The sequence below is a fragment of the Eublepharis macularius genome, chromosome 7 (assembly GCF_028583425.1).
Source record: "Eublepharis macularius isolate TG4126 chromosome 7, MPM_Emac_v1.0, whole genome shotgun sequence".
Classification (NCBI taxonomy): domain Eukaryota; kingdom Metazoa; phylum Chordata; class Lepidosauria; order Squamata; family Eublepharidae; genus Eublepharis; species Eublepharis macularius.
The window spans coordinates 69817259-69841112 of NC_072796.1; the positions used below are offsets into that span (position 1 = coordinate 69817259).

Below are 23854 nucleotides of genomic sequence, written 5' to 3' on the forward strand. Positions count from 1 at the left end.
CCAGGAACGGGCCGGGTGGGGAAGGGGTCCCCAGTCTGGCAGTGGCCCATTCCACGCCTGTTCGGCTCCCATCCAAGCCGTTTTGGGGGCATTCTGGACATTTTAAGGCCATTTAGGCGGTGGAAGAGTCCCCTGCCTGGCAGCAACCCGATCCTGGCCATTTCGGCCCCAATCTGGGCCATTTTGGGCCTGAATTGGGCCCAAAAGGGGCCCAAAATGGCCAGCATCGGGCCTGTGCCAGGCGGAGGAAGACTCCCCTGCCTGGCAGCAGCTTGATCCTGGTCATTTTGGACCCCTTTGGCCATTTGGGGCCCAATTTGGACCCATAATGGCCTAGATGGGCCTGAAACAGGCAGGATTGGGCTTATGCTGGCTGGGGGAACACTCCTCCCTCCCGGCAGCGGCCCAATCTTGGCCATTTTGAGCCCCTTTGGGCCATTTTGGGCCCAATTTGGCCCAGAATGGTCAGGACTGGGCCCGAAACGGCCAGGATCAGGCCACTTCCCAGCGGGGGAGTGCTCTCCCATGTGACAGCAGCCTGTTCCAGGCCGATCCAGGCCATTTCTGGCTCATTTGGGCCCAGATCGGGCCCTAGACAGCCTGGTTTGGGCTCCTACCCTGCAGGGGAGTGCTCTCCCGTGTGGCAACAACCTGTTGCAGGCTGTTCCAGGCCATTTTGGGCCCAAAATGGCCCAAATCCAGCCACTGCCAGGCGGGGGAGTGGTCCCCTGCGGCGGAGCAGCCCATTCTGGGCTGAATCAGGAACCCAAACCCCCCCCCCCATGGAGCACAGGAGTGCTTCTGGGGCGGCCACGCCTGCATCATGACATCATTTCCCAGAAGTGATGTCATCATGCAGTCCTGAGAGTGCACGAGCACGCATGTATTGAGAGGTGCATCACCTCCTTCCGGGAGTTGCCTTGGGTGAGATTTCCCCCACCTCTTTCTCCAGAAAAAAAACTCTGCATTACAGGCTATTCCAGATTTCAACTTCAACTTTCATTCTTACCCCAGAGTTCTGGCAATTATAATATAATTAGGTGGTAAGAATTACCTGTTAGAGATCCATATCCACCAACCAATAACATCAATTCCCAGGGTTTCCTGGGAAGAAGGAATGGGTTTGGAAGATTAGGAACATACTGCAGGATCAAACATTCTATATTTGCATTTTTCACACTGACTCTCTCTTGCATTTCCTGTGATTAGCACTAACCCATCCAAGCTATGATTTGAAGATGATGGTATGAAGTGAGTTTGTAAACCATGTTTGGACTTAGCATTTACCATAGCTGCCCGTTTCAGACATTGTGGTAAACTAAATTTCATCATCATTTCTTCCATGCAGTCCCACATGGGTATTGCACATGCACAAGCCACCCATGGGCATTCTAAAAGCTGCTGGCAGCACAAGGCGCTCTCCCACCATCCAGCATAGTTTTCCACCTAAACTGCCTATTAAAAAAGGAAGAGCACTTCCCTCCCTCAGTTCTTTTCACTTCTCCAATTCCTGACAGTTGGGAGGCAAGAAGAAACACTTGTGGAACTGATCATCTTTGTAAATCTTGTTATAGCAACCCCTGGGGGGTTCCTTTCCTCTGGCCTTATGGATCAAAAACCCTATTTTAAAAATACTTTTAAACTGTGGAACCAAGATGAATCAGTTATACTGTCATGACTCTTGCCTGTTTTACCTCGGCAAAACTCATGACACCTCAAGGTGCCCTAACTGCCAGCAATCTATGCCGAAGGCTTGTGATGAAAGGGTTTCCAGACTTGAAGCCACCCTATAGGAAAGTACCCTGAAAGGAACAGACTCAACCCCAGCTACGACAGGACAAAAAGGCTCCACTGATTACAACCATGCATCAAGTTTTGGTATCTTTGTTGGTTCCATCATCTCCATTGTTGGTTTCAAGATCACAACTTTCACCTCTGAGTCAGTCTGAACCAGCATCCAAAAAAGCCAAGATGAAGATTAAGCACTTGGAGAAACCCTTTTCTGCCTCCTTTTCCACAAACTCCAAGTCACTGAAGAAGAAGAAGAACGGATCCTCTGCATTGTTTGTTCCAGTGGGTCTCTTGGATCTGACACCATTTCCAATCACTCCTTTGCCTATTCCCTGCTCTCGGTTGCTGAGAGTAGATTTGAGAATCTTCCCTTTGCCTCCATCACTGGAATATAGACCAATCTCACATCCAGACTCAAGAGCGGTATCCTCTCTTCTGAACCAAAGCACTCAGCTTACTCTGACCATTGTCAACACCACCATCAGTTCTGATACTCTCCCTGTTGATCCCCTTGCCATTCTTTTTATGGCTATGTGTATGAGGATCCCCTTTACCCATACCTTCACCATTTTCACTTTCATTATCCTGAATATGATCATTCCCACTCAGAACCAAGACCTAGTCACTGCTCACCACTTTCTGCTGCACGTGACAGATAACGTTGTGAGTGATCAAAGCCTATCTCTGGAACCCTGTGCACAGAGCAACCACAGTTCTGAATCTGATTCAGGCATCATCATTGAATCTTCTCCTGACCTACATATTGAAGACACTACCGCTTCCCCAAGTTAGTACCTTCACCTTTACACAAAACAACTAGTGCCACAAGTCTTTGGAGACGAACAACACCTGTCAGGTTCCCACCTATACTAACCCTGTGTTTAAGGTCCTACTCTTGGATGCTGTACCTTATGTTCTTTCCCATGATGGAGGGCATACTAGACATCTTGAAGGACATTTGGTCTAGACCAGCTACCATCCCAGCTACTGCAAAAAAGCTGGAAGATGTATGTAAGACCAAACAGGAGGGTTTGCGCTTTCTTTTTATCCATCCAGCTGCAAATTTAGTGATGACAGAAGCATTGCAAAGAGTATCCCAAAAAGGCCAGCCCATTTTGCCTCACATGATAGGGAGGGCAGGAAGCCGGATATTCTAGGGTATAAGGCCTATGCTTCCTCAGCTTTAGTTTTCAGAGTAGCTGACTATGAGGCTATAATAGGAAGGTACCAGCTCTTTTAAGAGAAAATGGGTTTTTATCTTGAGCTGATCCCACATGAAAAGAGGCATCTGGCTAAGATTTTGCAGACAGAGGCCCTTAGGTTGTCCAAATAACAGATTAACACAGACTTTCATGGCTTACCGCTCATCCAGATCCATGGTCGCTGCAATCCCTTAGGAGAGGCATGCTTGGCTAAGGTCTGTGGATTTTCCCTCATAGGATCAGGGTAAAAGATTGACCTCTTGATCATATATGCTGCCCTTAAGAAAATCAAAGAAAATTATTTCACAGCCAGATCCCTAGGCAGTACCCTTGTGTACCCCAATCCTTACAAGCAAAGGGATTCTTCTTGACAGTACACTGGTTAGCAGAGATACCCTAGGTACTCTGCACAAAAATCTCCCCTCCTCCCTTGACCTCCTCACTCATCGCTTCCATAATCAACAAAGTCGTAAAATTTAACATTCTAAGCATAAAAGATCTCTCTAAAATCCTCAGGGAACAGGCAAGTGGGGGGGGGGGGTTGAATGTTGACCTTTCCTATTCAGTGATTGCCTGGCCTGCTTTGCTCAAAAATAGTAGGCTGTTACTTGAGACAAGTAGGTTTTTGTCTTGTTCATCAGGGCTATGCTAGAGTTCTAAAGCAAGCCATGTTTTGCTGCTCCTCATACCTTTCCTCCTGCCTCTCCTCCTCTTAACAAGAGGTGGAGGTTGAGAGAGGCAGTTCCCTCTCGGCAAAGAGAGCCATACAGGAAGTTCCACCTGAGACTGCAAAAGGAGTTTTCTACTGATACTTCATATGGGACAAAAATTCAGAAAGCAAACGTCCAAATCAGGACCCGTTTTCTATACAAGTTTGTTGTTCCAAAAAGTCGATATGGTTTCTCTCAGATATATCTTACCGCTGTCAAGTGATCCTGCTTCGTTTGCTACCATAGATCTTTGCGACGCGTACTTTCATATCTCAATAAAAAGTTTCAGAAAATCCTTTCGTTTTGAGTGTGGGAGCCAGATGTACCAGTATACCTTCCTTTCGTTTAACATGTCTGCCCACATTTGTTATTTTGGACACCCTTCAAGACAGGTCTGTAGGTAAATGTGGTGCTTTCTTCCATTCAGTGTATATGGGCACAGTTCTCAACTCTATAATGAGTCTATCTTATCCTTCCAAGGATAGGATTGCAGTTTTTTTGCAAATAGTAAACTAGATGCTCTCTTTCTGTTTTTAACCTGCAGGAAACATCCAACGGTTGTTAGGGTTTATGGCCTCAATGACCCTAATAGTTCCACTTTGCCAGACTAACACCCAGGCCGTGACAAAATTGGTTTGTAAGAGTATTCACTCCCCTCCAGCACACCTCACACACAAAATATTCTGTTCATAGAATTATGCTCAAAGCATTGTTTGTGATCCCACTGAACAAATCTCCTTGTTGGAAATCCCTTTGAGTCTGTCCCTACCAATATTTCTCTTGATCACCAATGGGCTAGGGAGGTCACTGTGTGGGCACTCAGGTAAAAAGTTTTTGGTCCCCACTTGAAAGCACTCTTCATATCAACAATCTCAAACTCAGAACAATAGGATATGTCTGAACAACTTGTTTCTCCCTCATTCAGGGGGAAAACATACAGGTCTGGACAGAAGATATCACAACCAGACATGACAGCACAATTGCCTTGCTCTATGTCAGCAGGACACCCTCACTTGAGAATCGTCCATCAATCACAAAATGGGTTTGTTAAGTGATTCGCATAGCATGGAAGGACAATGGTCTAGCAGCTACTTTGAGCTGTTCACCCCAGGAAAACCATGAATGGTCTTCAGCCACCAGATCTCCCGCCCCTCCCCCCCACCATTCTCAGAGTTTGGAACTCCCTCTGTAGACCTGTCTACCACCTCCCTCAACACCAAATAGAAACATTTCTATTCAAAGTTGAGGAAGAACCCATCATCTCTAGGACATGTCTTTCAAGTTCCCTGGCAGGGTGATCTGTTCTTTGCCTTTCCCCCCATCCCTTAATCCCTGGAACTCTCTACAAGAAGCTGCAAGATGGGACACCAGCTATCTTCATTGCCTCTTATTGGCCAAGGTGGAACTAGTTCACCACTCTAGCCTACATGGTCAGGAAGAAAACTCATTCATTCCCTCTAGCCCAGACCTCCTGCAGTATAGAGAAGTCCTTACTGCTCTCCCAGATGGGACTGCACAGAAGATATGATGATAAACATAGTTGCACTTAATGCATGTTCATCAGGTGTTCTTCTGTGCAAGCATATATCCCTCTGTCTCCACTGTGAGCTCTTTTTGGTCTTCCTATGGTTGTACCTTCTCCAGCAGCAACCTCAACAAACTGAGGGAGACGCTCCATCCCCTTTTCAGGTGGTTTGGTTGGGAACCTACACCAGGAATGAGAGAGCGTCTTGTGCTGTCAGAAGTTTTCAAATGTCTGAGGCTGGCTTGTTCAAGAGCAATTCCCATGTGTGCTGTACAGAAGAACACTTGATGGACATCAGTTACAGGTAAGTGCAACCATATTTTAGAGCAACCTGGAAATATGTAGGAAGGAATTGGCATGTGAATGGAAGGAGAAAATGTACAGATTGAATTCAGCCTTTGTATTTGAGAGGACATGAACCAACCTTGTGTGGGGTGTGGAATTTCCACAGAATCTAAAACTTCACGTGCATAATCATTCTACAGCTCAACATTTTTAAACATACGGGCTCATACTAGTATACTTTGACAGGTGGTCTTTCAAATATGCTTTATTGGGCTGCTACCCTTTGCTTAAATAATTACAGCATGCAGCATGGGAATTGATATATTTTAATCCAGTGAATAAATTTGGTATTTTTTAATCTTGTGTAATTACATTTTTATATACAGAGGAAATTAACTAATTACAATTTTCTTTTTGTCCTTTTTGCTCTTGCACTTCGTTTGCTGCTCTTTCTTCTATGTCATCAGCCACCTTTGCTTGGCACAGATTCATCACACCCATCTCCATCCTCACAGTCTGGTCCCCTTGAGTCTTCAACAAAGCTCCGTAGGAGATGCAAGGAGAATGATCAAAAGTCATTTGATTATGAGGCATCTAAAAATAGTGTTCAAAAGCACAGCAAATCTGACTTGGACTCTGATAGAAAAGGAAGAGTTTGCTTGGTTGAACAAGATACGGCGTTTAACTATAAGCAAAAAGCTGGGAAAGGTGGAACGTTGTTTTCTTTCTCCTTGCAACTTCCAGAGTCATTTCCTTCTCTCTTAGATGATGATGGCTACTTGTCCTTTCCTAATCTCTCTGAAACCAACTTCCTGCCAGAAAGCATACAGCATTTTCTTCCCATTCGCTCACCCTCCCTCGTGCCTTGCTTCCTTTTCATCTTTTTCTTTCTGCTGTCTGCCTCTTTCTCAGTGCCCTATGCCCTCACTCTCTCCTTTCCTCTGGCTATGTGCCTCTGCTACCTGGAGCCCAAGGCGGCCTCCTTGAGTGCTTCACTTGACAATGACCTGAGTGACAGTTCAGAGGAAGAGGTGTGTACCTCGGCACAGAACACACTTTTTTGTGTTCGTTGCTGCAGTCCTAAACAGTGTTAGAATGCTGAAATAGTAGTCCTACTTTCAGAGCCTCATTTCTGTCTGTGCTGATATGTTCAGAATTTTTTTTAACTTCTGTTGTGTTGAGAGTGTAGCTTGAGCCCCAGGGTTAGGCACAACACTACGTGTATGAGGGGGTGGTATTTACAAATTGCCACAAACCCCCTTTAAAGTAGCTTACTTGCAATCTAAGGTCTTCTAGTCATATGTTTAACTCAATAAACTATTGGTTTGGTTTTAGTGCCATCTAAAAACAAATAAATAGGTCTAGTTTTTTATATAGTTGACTATGCCTTAACTTTAAATGTGTAGAAGTTTAAAGTTAAAGCATGGTACGTAATTGATTTAGTAGCTTTCATCTTTGTAAGATGCTGAGTCAGCATCTGGTAGTGCCTAGTAATTTAAGTGCTTTATAAGTAAATACATTCATAATAAAATGCATTCAGTATTTGAGGTGTATGTTATTTGGATATAGGTATTATAACCTCTGTTGCAGATCCAATTGGTGTTTCATTAAATAATCCCATTGACTAAGAAACTGTCAAAGGAAATATATCCACCAGTTCTCTCTAGGTGTCTATCACATACTATGCCACACACTTACACTGCCAAAATTGGTGCTTCCTGTATGAAGGGCATTTTTCCATATGTTTGCCAAGGAAGTAGACTGTCCAGACAATATTTAAATATACTTACTACAATTCAAAAGACATCCAATCTATTTTGCACGGATCTGTTAAGTTTTTTTCATTATAAAAAGGTTTGAAAACAGTTTCACCACTTATTCTCACCATTATCTTATATATACATTATGATGTATAGCGGCAACCAGATTTATGTTTTGTATTCTTCAAGCAAAATATAACAATATTTATGTCAATTAGGGTGCAATTCTGAACACGTTCTGTAGTGGCCACCTTATTTTCTGTCAGACATCAGCATGTTTGTGACTGTAGGATTAGTAATCAACCAAACTATTATTGGCAAAAGTAGTTTTTGACTACCATTCAAAGAAAATTCACATAGCCCTTCTGAATCTAGTAGTATTTGTGAATAGAAATGCACAGACTTGAGCTGTATCTGATGGTGTTTTGAGACTACGATTACTCCAGGACCAGTACTTCTATGGTAGATTACACAGATTTGTGCCTAATCCAGGGTGCTTTTCTTGTTGGACATTTTGCATGAATATTTATTTTCAACCCAGGCATGTCTACATTACATCAGCAAAACAAAACACAGCAGTTATTAAGAAAAGCTAAAGAATTTGTCTGAAACTTTGTTTTAAAACTCCTACGTTTTACTTGAAAAGTCTTTACGTGCCTGTTAGTTGCATCACTAAGAAACTAAAGTCGGTTTGTAATTACCTATTCATCTTTTTAACTAACTGTCCCTACAAAAACTTTCCTTTAGGGCCCCTGTTAAGTTTCTATTTCACTGCAAATCCAATTGGTGCTTCATTTAATATTCTCATTGTTTGAGGAGCTGCCAAGAGAATTGTGCTAACAGCTTCTCTCTAGATATGTCTTCATATCCTTTACTGGGCTGTTACCTATATACACACACTTTTTCATTGTAGCCTTTGTTTCTGGTTGCAATTGTATACTTCCAATTAAGGAGGGATTACTAGTTTTATGTTCCATCTGACAGAAACTGTCAATTTATACAGGCAGGCTCATATTTTATGGCAGCCATGATGTCCAAGCTTGAAAGATTTTGAGGACTTCTTTGGTTGGGAACATTTTCCCTCCCCTGTCATGGTGCTGGACTATTTGCATTTGAGAAAAGTTTCCAGTTGTAAAGAGAATGAGGGATATTTAAATAAATAGGAGCAGAACATGCAAGTTACAGTTACAGACAGTTAAAAGGCAACACTGGAAACATAGTACATTGGGCAGTTGTACTTATTAACTCAACTCTGGCAGTGAAAAACCAAATCCAGTATGATAAAAATAAGTGCACAGAATTCTGAACCTATTTAAGAGTAACAATTAGCATTTTGCACCTGGAAATATTTTAATTGTGGATGGTTGAATACTAATAATGTTTCTCATGTAAAACTTAGTATATATCCAATAATTTGATGTTACATAACTAGTTACTAAGCAAACTCCAAGTTCCACAAATAATTTACCAAATAAGTAATTAATTAGAACTTTTGTGACTCCTGATATCTGTATATATATTTCTTTAGTTAGTGTCATGGAATATCACCATACTAAACACAATACTACAATGTAAATATATCCATTCAAAGCATAGCTACTGAATGTATTGCAGCACGGCATTGCTTGATTATACAAAGAATTATGTAGCCATAATCTTCATTTGGAATAAGTCTAGTAGGCCAAATGTGGATTACAGAACTAACCAGACACACGGGCATGACACCATTTCCCTTCCCTGAGATCAGGGATGTGGAGGTTCACCCTGACAATGCATCAGCAAGTGGCATTCCAGAACCTCAGTGGAGTGGCTGGTTTCCCAAAACTAATTTTGCTGCTACTGCGCTGAATCAAGCTGCACGTGAAAAATGAACACTCTGAAGCTTATTTTTGTAAAAACAAGGATGATAGAAATTAATCTTTAAAAATACTGAAATTTCTAAGGTTGTTTTCTCATTGAGATCATTTGTTCTTTAGCATGGATTCCTGTGTACCATCAAGGATTAACAGTATATGTGTGAGACTTTGGTTGCATTCTACTTTCAAATACAAGGGCCACTCCAAGTTTTCACTACTTGCATTTTAAAACTGCACACAGTAAACATACACTTCCATACTTCGCAAGTATCATGTGTATTTTGTACCCTAGTAACCATCCTTAAATACAAAAGATCACATGAGGCACAGCAATTAAAATTATCTAGAAGAAACAGCAAATATACAATATATTTTAGAAATGCCTTTTCCCAAAAAAGCCTTCACGTTATCAGATTCTATACCAGCATTTTGCAAATGCTATAAAAATAAATTTGGGGAAATTAAAAATGCCATTAAGTTTTGTCTTTTAATCGGTCTGCAAATGCAAAAGAATGAGATACAGACGTGATCAAATTCTGAATTCTATTAGAATGGGCTTAAGATAGCAAGGATCAATGGTTGTTGTGGGTTTTCCGGGCTGTATTGCCGTGGTCTTGGCATTGTAGTTCCTGACGTTTCGCCAGCAGCTGTGGCTGGCATCTTCAGAGGTGTAGTACCAAAAGACAGAGATCTGGGACACTGAGAGATCTCTGTGTTTTGGTGCTACACCTCTGAAGATGCCAGCCACAGCTGCTGGCGAAACGTCAGGAACTACAATGCCAAGACCATGGCAATACAGCCCGGAAAACCCACAACAACCATCGTTCTCCGGCCGTGAAAGCCTTCGACAATACATAGCAAGGATCCATTTTTGAATGCTTCCTTGCATTTAAAAATGTGATCAATAGGAAATTAGTAGAGAGCAGATTGGTGATGGACCTTTCTCTCTAATGTGCCAGATTTTTTTTCGATATTGTTTACAGAAGGTTTTTACATCATGGAACAAACAAATTGCACTCACACCTTCAGTCCCAATGCTGCAGCCCACTGTATTACCGCAGGATTTTACCACCCTATTCTGCTGCCTATTTAGATCAGTCTTCATTGTTTCTGTTTTCCAAAACTAGTGTGTTAGGCATCCTATTTTGCATAGTCCCCCAAACCTATATTGAGATGGTGAAGAAACTCTTAGATTCTGCACATGGCAGCTGCTTCAAGCAAACAGTTTGCTGTGGACTGGGAGATGCTGCATGATTGATTCTTAAAGCAGCTGTGGAGTGATTATTTTTTAAAAAAAATGGCTGCAAACCTATTGCAAAAATGTGAGTGGATGTGCAAAATTGCACTGCACTTTTCCAGATTTTCTTCTCAGAGCCTGACATCGGGCTCTTCCGTGACTGGATTATTATTATTTTTTTTGCAGACGAGCCAAACTTTGGGAACACTGCCTGTATTCATTTTTTGGCTATCACCTACATGGTACCATTTGGAAATGTCATTAATTTTACAACAATGTATTGTTTGTAACCAGCAATAGATGGTTTACTGATGCTAACAGAATCTGTATTGTTGTGACTGGGGATACTATGGCACTGAATTGCCTTTATTCTCTTAACAAGAACTGTTTGTAAAATGTGAGATGATTCCCCCTTTAAACTGATTCAGTCTATACTTACCTGTAGTAATTCCTTTTTTTCAGTAGTGTTAGAGTTATTCCTGATACAATCTAAATCAATAATAGATTAGGATGGATAATGCTGTGCTTTGTTTCACTTTTATCATTTGTACCTAGTAAATACCATTCTTTTTTTAAAAAATCTGTTTATGTCTTGTAAATTGGAATGATAAGTATTGTCTTTTTTAACTATTCCCTTACAACTTTAGAATTATAATCTGCATTTCTATATTAGCAATAACTGACATCTGTTGAGAATTGCCATTCTGTCAAAGGCAGAATGTAGCATATGAAACGTTTTGGTAATGCTAATTCCCACTTAGCCTTTTTACAGGGAAAGACATCAACATCTGTACAAATGAGGAGCTGAAAGTCAGGTGACGGTTAACATGGAGAGAGTTTGTGTGTATACACACAAGAAATTATTTCCAACTTTTTCTTATCAAAATACAAGCTAAAAACCAATTTTCACAGATAATTTTTCATTAAATGTTTACAAGGATTTTTGGTGTGTGCATTGTAGCAAGAAATGTCCGCTTTACACATTTTTATTGTTATTCAGAGCCACCTGGCTTTCCTAAGAAGAATCATAAACTACAAATTACATGACTTTTTCTAGAAATACTTTGGCTTTGTACAATACATCTTGAGTCTTCCTCTGATTCTGGTCTGTTTCTCATTTTGCTTCTTTAGCTATGTTTGGAAAGTAACTCAAGTGCAGTTCACAGGGATGTAGACTTGGCTAATCAGCCTGTGACTTATATTTACTGACAAACTGGGTTTATTCTTTTTTCTTGTTAACCTGCTGGATCCTGGTTACTCATGCCACAAAACAGACTGACAGTGAAAGGACAGATACAGCAGCTGATGGTGAAACAACTGCCACCGAGGTTTGTTTAGTTGCTATCACATTGTTGCCAAATAACATAACGCTATCTTCACCTATAATTTTTGTGTGTTAGCACCATGTGTGTGTGTTTAGTGCAACTCTTAAAATATGCTGGAGACCTCAAGCAGTGAAAAATACATAGATACCAATGATGCTCCAGTAATAGAGTATACACATATTAATAATTTACAGATTTTTTGTTTCAGAGTATGCCCAATTTCAAATATTTAGAAAGCAAAAATCTGAATATTGTTAGGTATGTATTTTTTATTCTGGTACTAGAATCCAGTTATATAATATACTAACAATATTCCTGTCATCATGATGAGCAGTATATGTGGGACAGGGTTTTTTTTGTACTGGAATAACCCCTAGAATGTGCAGTCACAGAAACCTTTACCAAGGCTGCCATGGCCAGAGGCACACTGCCAAATACAAGCTCCACACCAGACAGTCCAACAGAACCAAACTGATACCCCCCTCCCCAAAACCAATACCCCCTGAAAGGCTAACTAGTCACTCTCCATAGTTCCCAATGATGAGAGAACTTTTAAAAGTTCATTCCCAGGGGCACATATGCACAGGGCAAGGATGCCACAGCCAAGGCGTGCTCCTAAATGCAAGCTCCTCCTTGGGGAAACTCAACAGAACCAAACTGATGCCCCCCCCCCACTCCAGTGCCCCCTGCGCAGGTTGACCAGTCACTCTCCATTGTTCCCTATGAGGACCAACATCACACCAGAGAATCATGCAAACCAAAATGAAGTAAGGCACAGTCTTGAAATTAGAAGGAAAATAAAGCAAGGGAATGGACACCCCCCCCCCGAACCAAACTGAAGCAAGGGACACTTGCAACTTAGCTCAACAGAACCAGTGTCATTCACAGCAGCCAGGCACTGGGTTCAGCCAGTGGGGGAACACCACAGAACAGAATCAAGCAGTACCCAGTCACAAGTACAAGAGAATGGCATGTGCCAAGCTCAGTTGCAAAAGTTGGATCCCATTCCTACTCACTGGCCTCAGCCTGAAGCTGACTGTGAGGTACAACTCTTGGGAAGCCCAAGGAATTCTCTTTCAGCAGTAATCTCTTTCAGAAGTAATCTTCATCATCAGCCAGCAATCTCTCCCACCCCTGCAATGAAGGAAGTTCAGTCAACAACAGTAGAACATGATTTACATCAGCCATGCCTCCTACCCCTGGCAATGAGGGGGGTGTCCAAAACTGCACTGCATTTTTTGTGCCAACTGAATCAACTGTCCTTCTGCTGGTTTTCTATTTAACATTTAAATATTAGGAAGAGTGTTTTTCCTTACCTCGTAGACTCCCAGAGTATGCAGGCCACAAGGTGGGCTCATTCTCTCTGGAAGTACACAGTTTGAAAATTGCAGAGCTGCATGTTGACCTTCAGGAAGACCAACTGCTCAACTCTCCAGGGGAGCAGGCGAGTGTGATGCGAGCCGACAATGTCGCCCATATAGGAAAATACATGCTTGCTCTCCAAACTCGTCAGAGGGCATGAGAGGAGCTTCTGAGCCTTGAGAGAGAGAGGTCCCACCGGACCGCCTCCTTGGACAGTAGCTCAACCGATTGGTGGAAAGCAACTCTGCAAGCTAGCCCCTGACTATTGCCTCCACTGAATCCTGATTCACGCGCCTCAAGTTCCCAGTGGGTATGCCAGAGCATCTCCATCTCCATGAACATTTCAGCACTGGCTGTGGGGAGAGCCTGCTGAGAAGGGGCAAAAGGGGGACCAGCACAACTCGTCTCCTCTGCTGGCAGGAGATCCTCTTGGCCTGCCTACATCACTCCCACACAGAGGAGGCATCTCTCGCAATGGTGAGGTGGTCAGCCTGCTCAGTGAAGGTACACATGGTTGCCAACACGTATAACTCCTTGCTGAGAGACTGCAGCAGAGAGACAAAGCTCTATTGCAGCCTTCGCATGACCACATGCACTCCTGGAACCAGGTCTGTATGTCCTGTATCTGGGTCCATGAAGGAGGCTATAACATTCTAAAGTGTATTCACTAGAAAAATGACCAGACCCTGGGTTGCCACGTCAGATGAGACCACAACAGTAAAGTCCTTGAAGGGCCTCAGGACCTCCACTGTCTGGGACATGGCAAACAAATCCTCTCAGCTGAACTCACCCCCCCCCCTCCAAGTGGAGCTCTCAAAGAGCCATTCTATGAAGGCAGCCTGTTTCTCCACCACGCAGCCAAGCATGGCGCAGGTGGAATTCCAGCAAGTGACAACATTAGTGATCAGGCAGTGCTCCGGCACATCTAGCCTGGTCTGCTTCTTCTGAAACTCACAAGTTGTAGGGTCCTCAGCAGGTTCCTTGGAGGAACCCAGACCACGTGCATCCTTCACCAGGAGGTGAAGTTTGTGGGCCACACAATAAATGTGCTTGAGGCCCACTTTAGACACTGCTTTCTTTATGTTTGCACCACGACCATCAACATGAATCCCATGGTGACTATGCCCTCACCATCGCCTACGTAGTCCACTAATTCTCTTTTGATTGTGGCAGCAATGTTCCCCGCTGTGTGCGCCTCATCGAGAATCGCAGTGTGGAGCAAAGCCTTGTGGTAGCCGACCCAGCAGTCTCCCATCTGGCCCTGCCTGACAATGTTCATCCAACCCCCACCCTGAATGTCATAGGGTTGCCACCACTGTACAATAAGCAAGAGGTAAACATGCTGCAACTGAGTGCAGGTCCAGATGTCTGACATGAAGTGCACAGTTCTCTCAGCAGTGAGAGATAACTATGCCTTCATGTACTCCTTGGCAGCCCTGTAAAAGTAGGGCACAATAGTCCTGCTCGCCATGGTGCGAGCAGGGGGCATGTACCAAGGAAAGAGCAGCTGGGGCAGCTCTGAGAAGCCGAAGTGGTTTACTAAGGAAAAGGCTGCCCATCTTTGATGATCATGCCCATGATCTTCTAAGTGACAAGCCTAGATTCCCTCTGGATAACCCCTCTTGGCACCCTAGTGCCATGTGCACCAAAGATTTCAGACAGAGATGCTTGGAATTCCTTCCCTACAGGAAACTTGTCGGGGGGGGGGGCACCAGAGGTGGCAGCCATGTGGTGCCAGTCTCTCTCGCCCTCCAAAGAAGCATTGCCTGGTGGTGCTTCTTCAGGTGATTCCTCAGGCTGGTTGTTGAGAGATCATTCACATCCCTCTCAACTGACCCAGAACCTACAGTGCTAGCACTGTGCTTCCCGATGTTGGAGGACAAAGGTTGCTCACACTGCTGTGCAGCTGCAGGCACTCCAAGACATGCCTCCTGTGAGGTGCTTGAGCCAGACACACCCTTTGTAGGCTGGGCAGAAAAAGATGGCTGAGGGTGAAGGGGTAGAGATGTGGGGGTCAACACTTCCACACTCTCTTCCTCTTCCTCCACCATCTTCTCCTGTGTGGCCCTGAAAGACCTGCTACTGGCCTCAGCAAAACCTGGGGAAGTCTCACCGATGGTGGGCCCTCTGCCAGTTCCTTCAACATCTTCCATGTCCCTGGGGTGAGCACAAGGGACAGAAAACTCACATCCCCTAAGCCCATTCTGAAAGACTCCTCCTGCTGCTCCTCCCGCTGCTGCTGGGTCTCAACAGCGAAAAGAGGGAGAGCCTCAGCAGCAGGCCCCTGTCCAGTGCCAGCTCCTGCCTCAGGCAGCTTTAGTGGAGGTAGTGCTCCTGCAGCTGCCTCAGGAAAGAGAGCCTTGTGAACCCTCTTGCTGTCACCAGAATCCAAGCTGGTGAACAGCAGCTGCACTGGGGTAAGTCTTCTACGTGCAGGTGGGGGGAGAGCTGCAGCCCTCCCCCTCTCCTCCATCCCTCTAGTCTTATCCCTTGCCTTTCCCCCAAGGCCCTTTCTGGTCTCTTGTCACTCATTTTTCTGCCCCCTGGAACCTATATTAACTAGTAACTAACCTTATTAAACAATTAAATTACCAACCCTCCCAAAGCACCTAGCCAAAAATGAGCATTTCTTTTAAACCTACCTACCTACTCAAAATGCTTGTTTGTTGTGGGTCTAAATCTGGAGATGGACATACAGATCTCTTTTTTAAAAGCCCTATTTAGGTGTGTGGTGACACTACAGTAGCAAGCAGCTGAATTCCTCTTCAGGAATGAAGCTACCTCTGAACCCCAATCTACAGGTAAGCCTAATATGACCCCCCAAAAAAACTGCTTCTAATGAGCCTGGCCTTGCTACAGAGAAAACTTAGTTAAATGCACAAATGGGTGGGCTATGTATCGATAGAATTTGATTTGAACCCGAACTCTTCTTAATTCTCTACACAAACAAAAGGGGGGAAACCTCTCTTTGGTCCCCAGAAAGCTAGCAATTAAGGGTTTTTTTACAAGACCTACAATCTTAAAAAACTATTTTTAAAAGTTCACACCTTCTCAGGATACCCAAAAGGTGCACCCAAACACTGCTAGATAATTTAAATTAACAAACATCCCATAGGAGGAGGACAACTAACAACAATTGAACACTTAACCAAACCACCAGAAAAAAGAACCCTGCAAAAATACCAACCAAACTTCTGTAAAGAAAGCCCAACAACAGGAGAAAACTGTTCCCCCAAAGAACAACCAGCAAAAATTCACAGCAACAAAGAAAGCACCCAGAACAGGGGAGCCCCCCCCCCATCTAAAGAAGAAGTGAATTTAATTAAATGAACTATAAAACACTACAGTAAACTAAACAACGAATCACTGACAATAGGAAAAGATCCCCCGCCACACAAGAACAAACAGCAAAATTAAGAGTAAATATAAAAGCCAGAAACCAAAGCCTCCCCTGCACAAAAACCCAACCAAAGCCCCCTACACACATAGCAAAAAGCACTTTTAAAAATGAAAACTAAAAAAAGCTTTTCCATTCTCCCCCCCCCCATCCCTCCCAGATACCAGGCCAACCCCCTCCCCTCAAAAAGAGAAAAAACCCAGGGAGTCTAACGACTCTCAAACCAATCATCCAGGTGCAGTCTTTGGGTGTAGTAGCAGAAGTCCTCCAAGGGCAGGTCTCAGCAGCAAGAATCACTCCAGGATCCAGGCAGTCACAATCCAGAGAAGGCCAGCCAGAGTCCCAGACTACAAAGAAAAAGCCAACACCACCAGCAGCAAGGCAGTATTTCTTTCAATCTCCAGGCCAGAGCAAAATGGAGACTACTCTGAGGCAAGCCTCCTAATTTAACTCGTTGCAGCAGGTTAAAAAAGGTACTCTCCTTGAACATCCCATTGGCCAGAGAAGGAGAGCTGCTGCAATGATTGGCCACTCACACTGCCCCTCCCTTCCCCCCTTCTGCCTCTGCTTCACTCTCCCCTCCCTTCTCTTCCATCTGGTTAAAAAAGGCAGCAGCAAAGAACAGCCCCACTACAGTTTCTGAAGTTTGCAGAATTTTACTGAACAAATTCGATAAACTTAAATTTAAATTACTGAACTTAAATCTGTATTACTGAATTCAGTAATACAGACTAAGTTCAGTAATACCAAATTTTACCGAATCAGGTAAAATTTGTTATTTTTTTACTGAATACCGAACCCAAATTTTACACCCATAGTTAGCAGTATGATGAGCTGTGAACGAGGAGGATCCTTGTTCCGCTCTCATCTCCATGAACACACTTAAGCGAGTAAGAACCCACATCACTGGAAATATGACCGTAGTAATTCTGACCTACAGGATTGTTGAAAAACACTTTAATGCTGTGAAACACTTTAATACTGTGAGAAGAAGAATATAATCTGAAAGAATTGTATTGTTATACATGTATATATTGTTTTAGTATAATTTATTTTATTATAATATTTTCAAATCTTTTCTTTGCTAACAGTCAGATCAGGAGGAAGATGGTGATCTCAAGGCGCAGGTGAGTGTGTATGTGTGTGGGGGGCTAACTGTTGGTACCTACAGAGGTTTCTTCCTCTCAGTATGACATTTATCAATTCTACCTATTACACCATTCTTGTAACCTTTCAATATTGTTGCCCTTACTTTTCCTTTTCTCTTTCACTTTTTCAGAATAGTCTGATTAAGCGCATAAAGGGTGAAAATGTGTATGTCAAACATAGTAATCTTATGTTAGAGGTTGGTATTGGTATATAGCAGTGCATGTACTGTACATGTGTTTTGATTAAAGTGGTTAAACTGTGAATCTACACTATGATGCATGTATTCTCACTTGCTAATAAATTTAACTATCTTCTGAGGACTTTCTGTTACACTGTCTTTTAGGACTTTTGTGTGTGTGCATAGATTTTTTTAAGTCTTTTGTAGGTAGAATCTAGAATGTGTGTGGAATCTGAGAATTCTTTAGAATATTTGACACTCGCAGAAATGAGGACCACTTTACACACTGCATTTTTAAAGTGTTCTCATGAAACGTTTTACTCATCCAAGCAAAAATGTAATTTGTGAACGCAGTGAATGAGTTTGAAAATGCATGCATTATACAGGTATGCTCACCAGGGAGCTGGGTAGTTTCCTGATAAGAGTGCATTCAGTTTGCTATCAAGTTCTGTGTGAAGCGGGTCTAAGAGTTTCTCTGTAGCTATCTTTCAAAATACCACAATTTCACACGTGTTGTGTTAGTGCTGTGAGACCTAATCCCTCCAAGGTTTATTTTTTATCCTTTTTTCCTGACTAATTTACATGGTTTGATCCCCTCCCCCACAGTTTTTCAGTTTAGATAAATTAAGTTACAAAATGCTGCATTTTCCCCCAGGAGCTAGATAAAAACCAAGAAGACCTGATGAAACATCAGACAAATATAAGTGAGCTGAAACGGACGTTCTTGGAAACCTCCACAGATATCTCAGGGACCAATGAATGGGAGAAGAGGCTTTCTACATCACCAGTCCGGCTTGCTGCAAGACAAGAGGAAGCTCCTATGATTGAACCACTTGTGCCTGAAGAGGTGGGTGACTGTCAATGCCATACTAACCAGTTATACTCCTCTAAGCTTAGGGTAAAAATACACAGGATATGTCAGATGTCTGAAAGAGATGTTTAGTAGGAATAGGAATAAAAAATTGCTTACTGTATCTTTCTCCCTACAATTGTGATTGTATGAGGCCAGTAGGGGGGTCCTGTTAGCATGAATAAAAAATAATCCAGGCACTATTATGATTTGTGACTGATTTGCTTTATATTGGAATTTCTACGGAGAGGAATCCTCCCCAATCACTAGCTGATCAGCAATTTGTCCAGTTCATCTCCGGTCTTCAGTGCAGTCCCACATTGGGGACTTCGCTTGCACAGGCCAGCCGCTCGGAATAGGATCTTTCTAGCTTTTAGGCTATTAAGGGGGGCAACCTCCCCCACAGCCAGTCTGAGCCGGTTCTTCCCGCCCAGCCAGCCACGTGATCGGGGAGGTCACCCCCTCCTTTCCCCAGTTCGTTTTTTGCCACGGCTTAGAACAAACGTGTTAGGATCACGCTCTTAAATTTAGGCTTATTAATAGTTATTAGTAGTTGTTAATATAGTTAGTTGTTGTTAGTATAGTTAGTGGTTTATATTGTTAGTTGTTCGAGTTCTATTGTTAAAAGAATATATAATAAGGAACACACGGAGGGTGAGAACAGGAAGGTGAATTCATCCTGTGTGAGTTGATCTGTCTCCTTTCCTCCCCCCCCCCCCGACTGTGCCCAAGGTCAGAGACAGGAGATGGCGGGCAAATCCTTATTTTAAAAAAGTGCAACTTGTAGCACTAAGATGGCAAAGACTGATGGCCACTCACTCTGATTAGCTTGCTTAGGAGAGGGCCATATCATGGAGAAGTGCAAGCATTGCCAGCTCTTCACACCTAAGGCAAGAGGAGACCGCGCTTCTAGATTGAAGGCTATGCTGTGGGAGAGAGCGATGTCCAGTGCCAACAGCCCGGCAGCTAAGATATCTGCCCCGGCAGAGCGCACAGCAAGAGCGATTTCAGAACCAGCAAGGGAGGCGGCGTCCACCTCGACTCCGAATGTGGTTACTCCTTCAGTTCCGATCGAGCCCGTCCATGGTCATTCGAGGAAGCGCTCTCGTTCCTGAGATACATCGGCATCGATTGTCTCAGTGTGTGGCAGTGAATGAAAGCCCTCCACATGCTGCTAACCCGGTGCTGCAGACTCCAGTTCTGAGAGCAGAGGAGTCCGAACCAGATCCACCACCAAAGAAACTTAAAGACAAATCGAAGCATCGGGAGAAATCGAAGGGTAAATCTAGAGATAGAGCAAAATCAGTTCCAGCACCCATTTTGGAACTGGTGGCTGCGAAGTCCACAGGTCAGCGAGCCAAATCTCCATTCTCGGGAGAGGAGGATAGGCAGGGTTCTTCAAAACATGTTCATGCCTCTGGGAAGTCCGATGTAGGGAGAAGACCTTTTCTTCAACTTCCGTGGTACCCTCCTTATCCACCAACTGCCTACCCTTATGATTGGGATACCTACCCAACTTTTCCACATGCAGCATCTATGTCAGAAGTCAAGTCATGCAGCTCCAAGCTGGTACTCGCATTCACATACCGCGATCTCAGTTCGCAGATCTGATTTGGGTTCAGAACCGGAGTTGGATGCATCAGATTGTAGTTTGATAGTGGCCTCAGATCCGGCTCCGGAAGATGTGGCAATTGATTCGGAGGGATCAGCTCCTGTCATTGACTTTAAGTTATACTCAGAGCAGGTGTTCCGTATGGCAAAATCTTTGAATATTGATGTGTCTACTCTGTTGTTGAATATTGATGTGTTTATCTACTCTGATAAACCGGACATTATAGCCTTTCCCATGATTGAAGGCTTTGTGGATGTCATGACTGAGGTGTTACAGAAACCAGCTACAGTTCCGGCTACTAGTAGAAAGGTGGAGAGTTTGTACAGGATCAAACAAGATAAGTGCTCTTACCTGTTTATGCATCTACCTGCTTCCTCGATGATTGCTGAGGAATTACAAGCCAAGCATTGGCAGGGTGGTTTGGTAGTACCTGCGGACAAGGAAGGAAAAAAGCTGGACGCAGTTGGAAGGAAACTTTATGCTGGTGCACCTCTGAACATTAAGGCGTCGAATTACCTAGCGATTATGAGTGGGTACCAAATTTTTCTGTGGCAGAAAATGATGCCCTTTATGGACATGGTAGCAGAGGATAAAAAGCCTCTGGCAAAGTTGATCCAGGAAGAAGCTATTGTGCTACCAAATTAGCAGATTAATGCCAGTCAGCATGCTCTAAATGTATCAGCCAGAAGTCTGGGTACAGCTATGGTGCTACGCAGACATGCCTGGTTGAGGTCGACAGCCCTTCCTCCCGATACCCGCTCAAAGATAGAAGATATGCCCTTCGAAGGTTCCTCCTTGTTTGCGGAAAAGATGGACGAATATCTGTCTAAGAAGAAGAAAGATAGGCAAACCTCTAGGTCCTATGGAGTAGTCCCAAATGTACCAGGCAGTATGCCATATAGGAGGCCTGGCAGGAGAGATTACCAACCCAGAAGGGATTATAAACCTTACCGGTATCAACCTTATCGTCAGCCGTATCCATTCAGTGCTCCTTATGCAACTCCGCATCAACCTAGAGGGAAGCAAAATCAACAATCTAAGTTGTCCCATGAAACCCAAGCCAGCAAGGAGCAGGGACAAAATCAAAAGAATCAATTCTGACTATCCATACCGGGGCAGTTGCCCCCTATGTTGTTCGAAAACAGGCTGTTTAGGTGTTTTTCTGAGAGGCAAGCCGTTACTAATGATTGTTGGGTTCTTTCTATTATTAAAACACGTTACAGATTGGAGTTCTATTCCTTTCCTCCTACTTTGTTGCCTGCTGGTGCTCCCAACAATACCTTACCTGAGCTGAAGGAAGAGATTCAGGATCTTATGCAGAAGGGGGCTCTGCAAAGGGTGTCCCAGTCTGAGTCTCCCCTTGGTTTCTTTTCTCGTTTCTTTCTAGTGGATAAGAAAGATGGGGGTAAGAGGCCGATACTGGACCTTGGGGGTCTTAATTCTTATCTGAGAGTTGAGAAGTTTAGGATGGTCACACTCCCAGGGGTGTTGAATATGGTACCCCCTGACTCTTGGTTTGCGGTCTTAGACCTACAAGATGCTTACTTCCACATTTCAATTTGTCAGGAACATAGAAAGTACCTCAGATTTGTATTTAACAGTGAATCGTTCCAATATTCGGCCCTACCATTTGGGCTTGCTACAGCACCTAGAGTGTTTACGAAATGCCTGGCAGTTGTAGTAGCTCATTTGAGATGCCTAGGATGTTCTATTTACCCTTATCTTGATTATTGGCTTCTTACAGCTGATTCCCTTGTAAGATTAGAGGAACACATAGAACTGGTATTATGTTTTTGTGATTCACTGGGGCTGGTAGTTAATAGAAAAAAATTGGAGTTGGTCCCAACACAGCTTATAAGTTTATCGGAGCGTTGTTGGATTCTAGATCCAATAAAGCATTCTTACCACAGGATAGGTTAAGTCGCTTATCTGGTCTTGTCCTACACTTTCAGAAGAATAGATTTCAGTCTGCTCGATCAATACAAGTGTTATTGGGGTTAATGGCCTCTACAACTGCAGTTGTGTCGCTGGCACGTCTTAAGATGTAAACACTGCACCTTTGGTTTATCATGCACTTTCATCCGAGTGTGCAGTCCCCGCATACCAGATTCTCTATACCCAGGAGAGTGTTGAGGTCACTATCTTGGTGGACAATACATGATAACCTATCAAGAGGTAGGGTACCCTTTGGGGTACCCTCTCATGAGACCACTATTACAACGGATGCTTCCTTGGAGGGTTGGGATGGCCATTGGGAAGATGTGTCAGTTAATGGGTTGTGGTCTACTTCGGAGAAGGAGAGTCATATTAATTTTTTGGAACTTCGTGCAATGATTCACTCTTTGGCAGATATGCTGACGGGAAAAGCGGTGCAGGTTCTGTCAGACAACATTACCATGGTTTACTATATAAACAAACAAGCAGGCACAGCCTCACAAAAGCTATGCAGGGAGGCCATTCGCTTATGGGAATGGGCTATTGGCCATGGTATTGCACTTTCAGCCCTACATATCGCTGGTGCAGACAATGTCAAAGCAGATTGTTTAAGCAGGCTAGGAAAGTCACATCACGAGTGGGTGTTAGCAGACGAGTATCTCCACCCCCTATTTTGTCAGTGGGGGTTCCCTCAAATCGATTTGTTCGCTACGGAAGGGAACAAGAAAGCCCCTCAGTTTTGCTCAAGGGGAGGGATAGGCGAGAAATCTCTAGGTGATGCCTTCCAAATCAGTTGGATGGGGGGACTGTTCTGTGCATTCCCTCCTGTTCTCTTGCTTCACAGAGTGATATGCAAGTTACAAGTAGAACATCCACGATGCATAATTGATAGCCCTGTTTTGGCCTCGACTGCACTGGTTTCATACTCTGAAAAGTATGGCCAGAGGACGATATGTCTACCTACCGCTGGTGCTGAATTTACTGACATACGGGCAGACTCATCATCACAATGTGCACAGGCTACATTTGATGGCATGGCTCCTGGGGTAGTGGGTCTGCAATTCTCTTCAGAGGTTGCGAATATTTTACTTAATGCCAGGAGGCTTTCCACTAGAATGTCTTATACTTATAAGTGGAATAGTTTCATTCATTGGGCTTCTTCCAGAGGGATAATCCCTGATATGTGCCCTCTGTCTCAAGTTTTTGAATACCTGGTGTTTCTACAGGCGTCTGGCTTAGCATCTACATCCATAAAGGTCCATTTGGCGGCCATATCAGCCTTCCACAGAGAAATTGACAATAAGACAGTGTTTTCACATTACCTGTCGAAGCTATTTATAAAAGGATTGTTTAATTTGTACCCGCCTAGGGTTCCTCTAGTTCCACAGTGGTCGCTGTCCCTAGTCTTGGCTAAGCTGATGCTGAAGCCTTTTGAACCTTTGGCTACATGCCCCTTATCTTTTTTATCAGGAAAGATGGCATTCCTCTTGGCCGTAACATCGGCTAGGAGGGTGGGAGAACTAGGGGCGCTAAGTATAGACTCTCCCTTCAGATTTAACCAGATAGGGTAGTGATGAGGACTAGCTTACAGTTTATTCCTAAGGTGGTATCTCATTTTCACGTTTCAAAGGCTATCTCACTTCCAGTGTTCTTTCCTAATCCCTCCACACCACAGGAACG

At 43.7% G+C, this 23854-nt stretch overlaps 1 protein-coding gene across 5 annotated transcripts in view; it reads left to right on the forward strand.

Moving 5' to 3' along the window:
• Positions 1 to 23854, forward strand: part of EPB41L3 (erythrocyte membrane protein band 4.1 like 3) — a 181944-nt gene that overhangs the window by 137158 nt on the left and 20932 nt on the right. For all 5 annotated transcript variants that reach the window (XM_054984569.1, XM_054984573.1, XM_054984574.1 and 2 more), the window contains exons 13-15: positions 11641 to 11694; positions 17542 to 17577; positions 18433 to 18624. In XM_054984569.1, coding sequence (XP_054840544.1) covers positions 11641 to 11694; positions 17542 to 17577; positions 18433 to 18624 — 282 coding nt within the window. The remainder of the gene's footprint in view (positions 1 to 11640; positions 11695 to 17541; positions 17578 to 18432; positions 18625 to 23854) is intronic.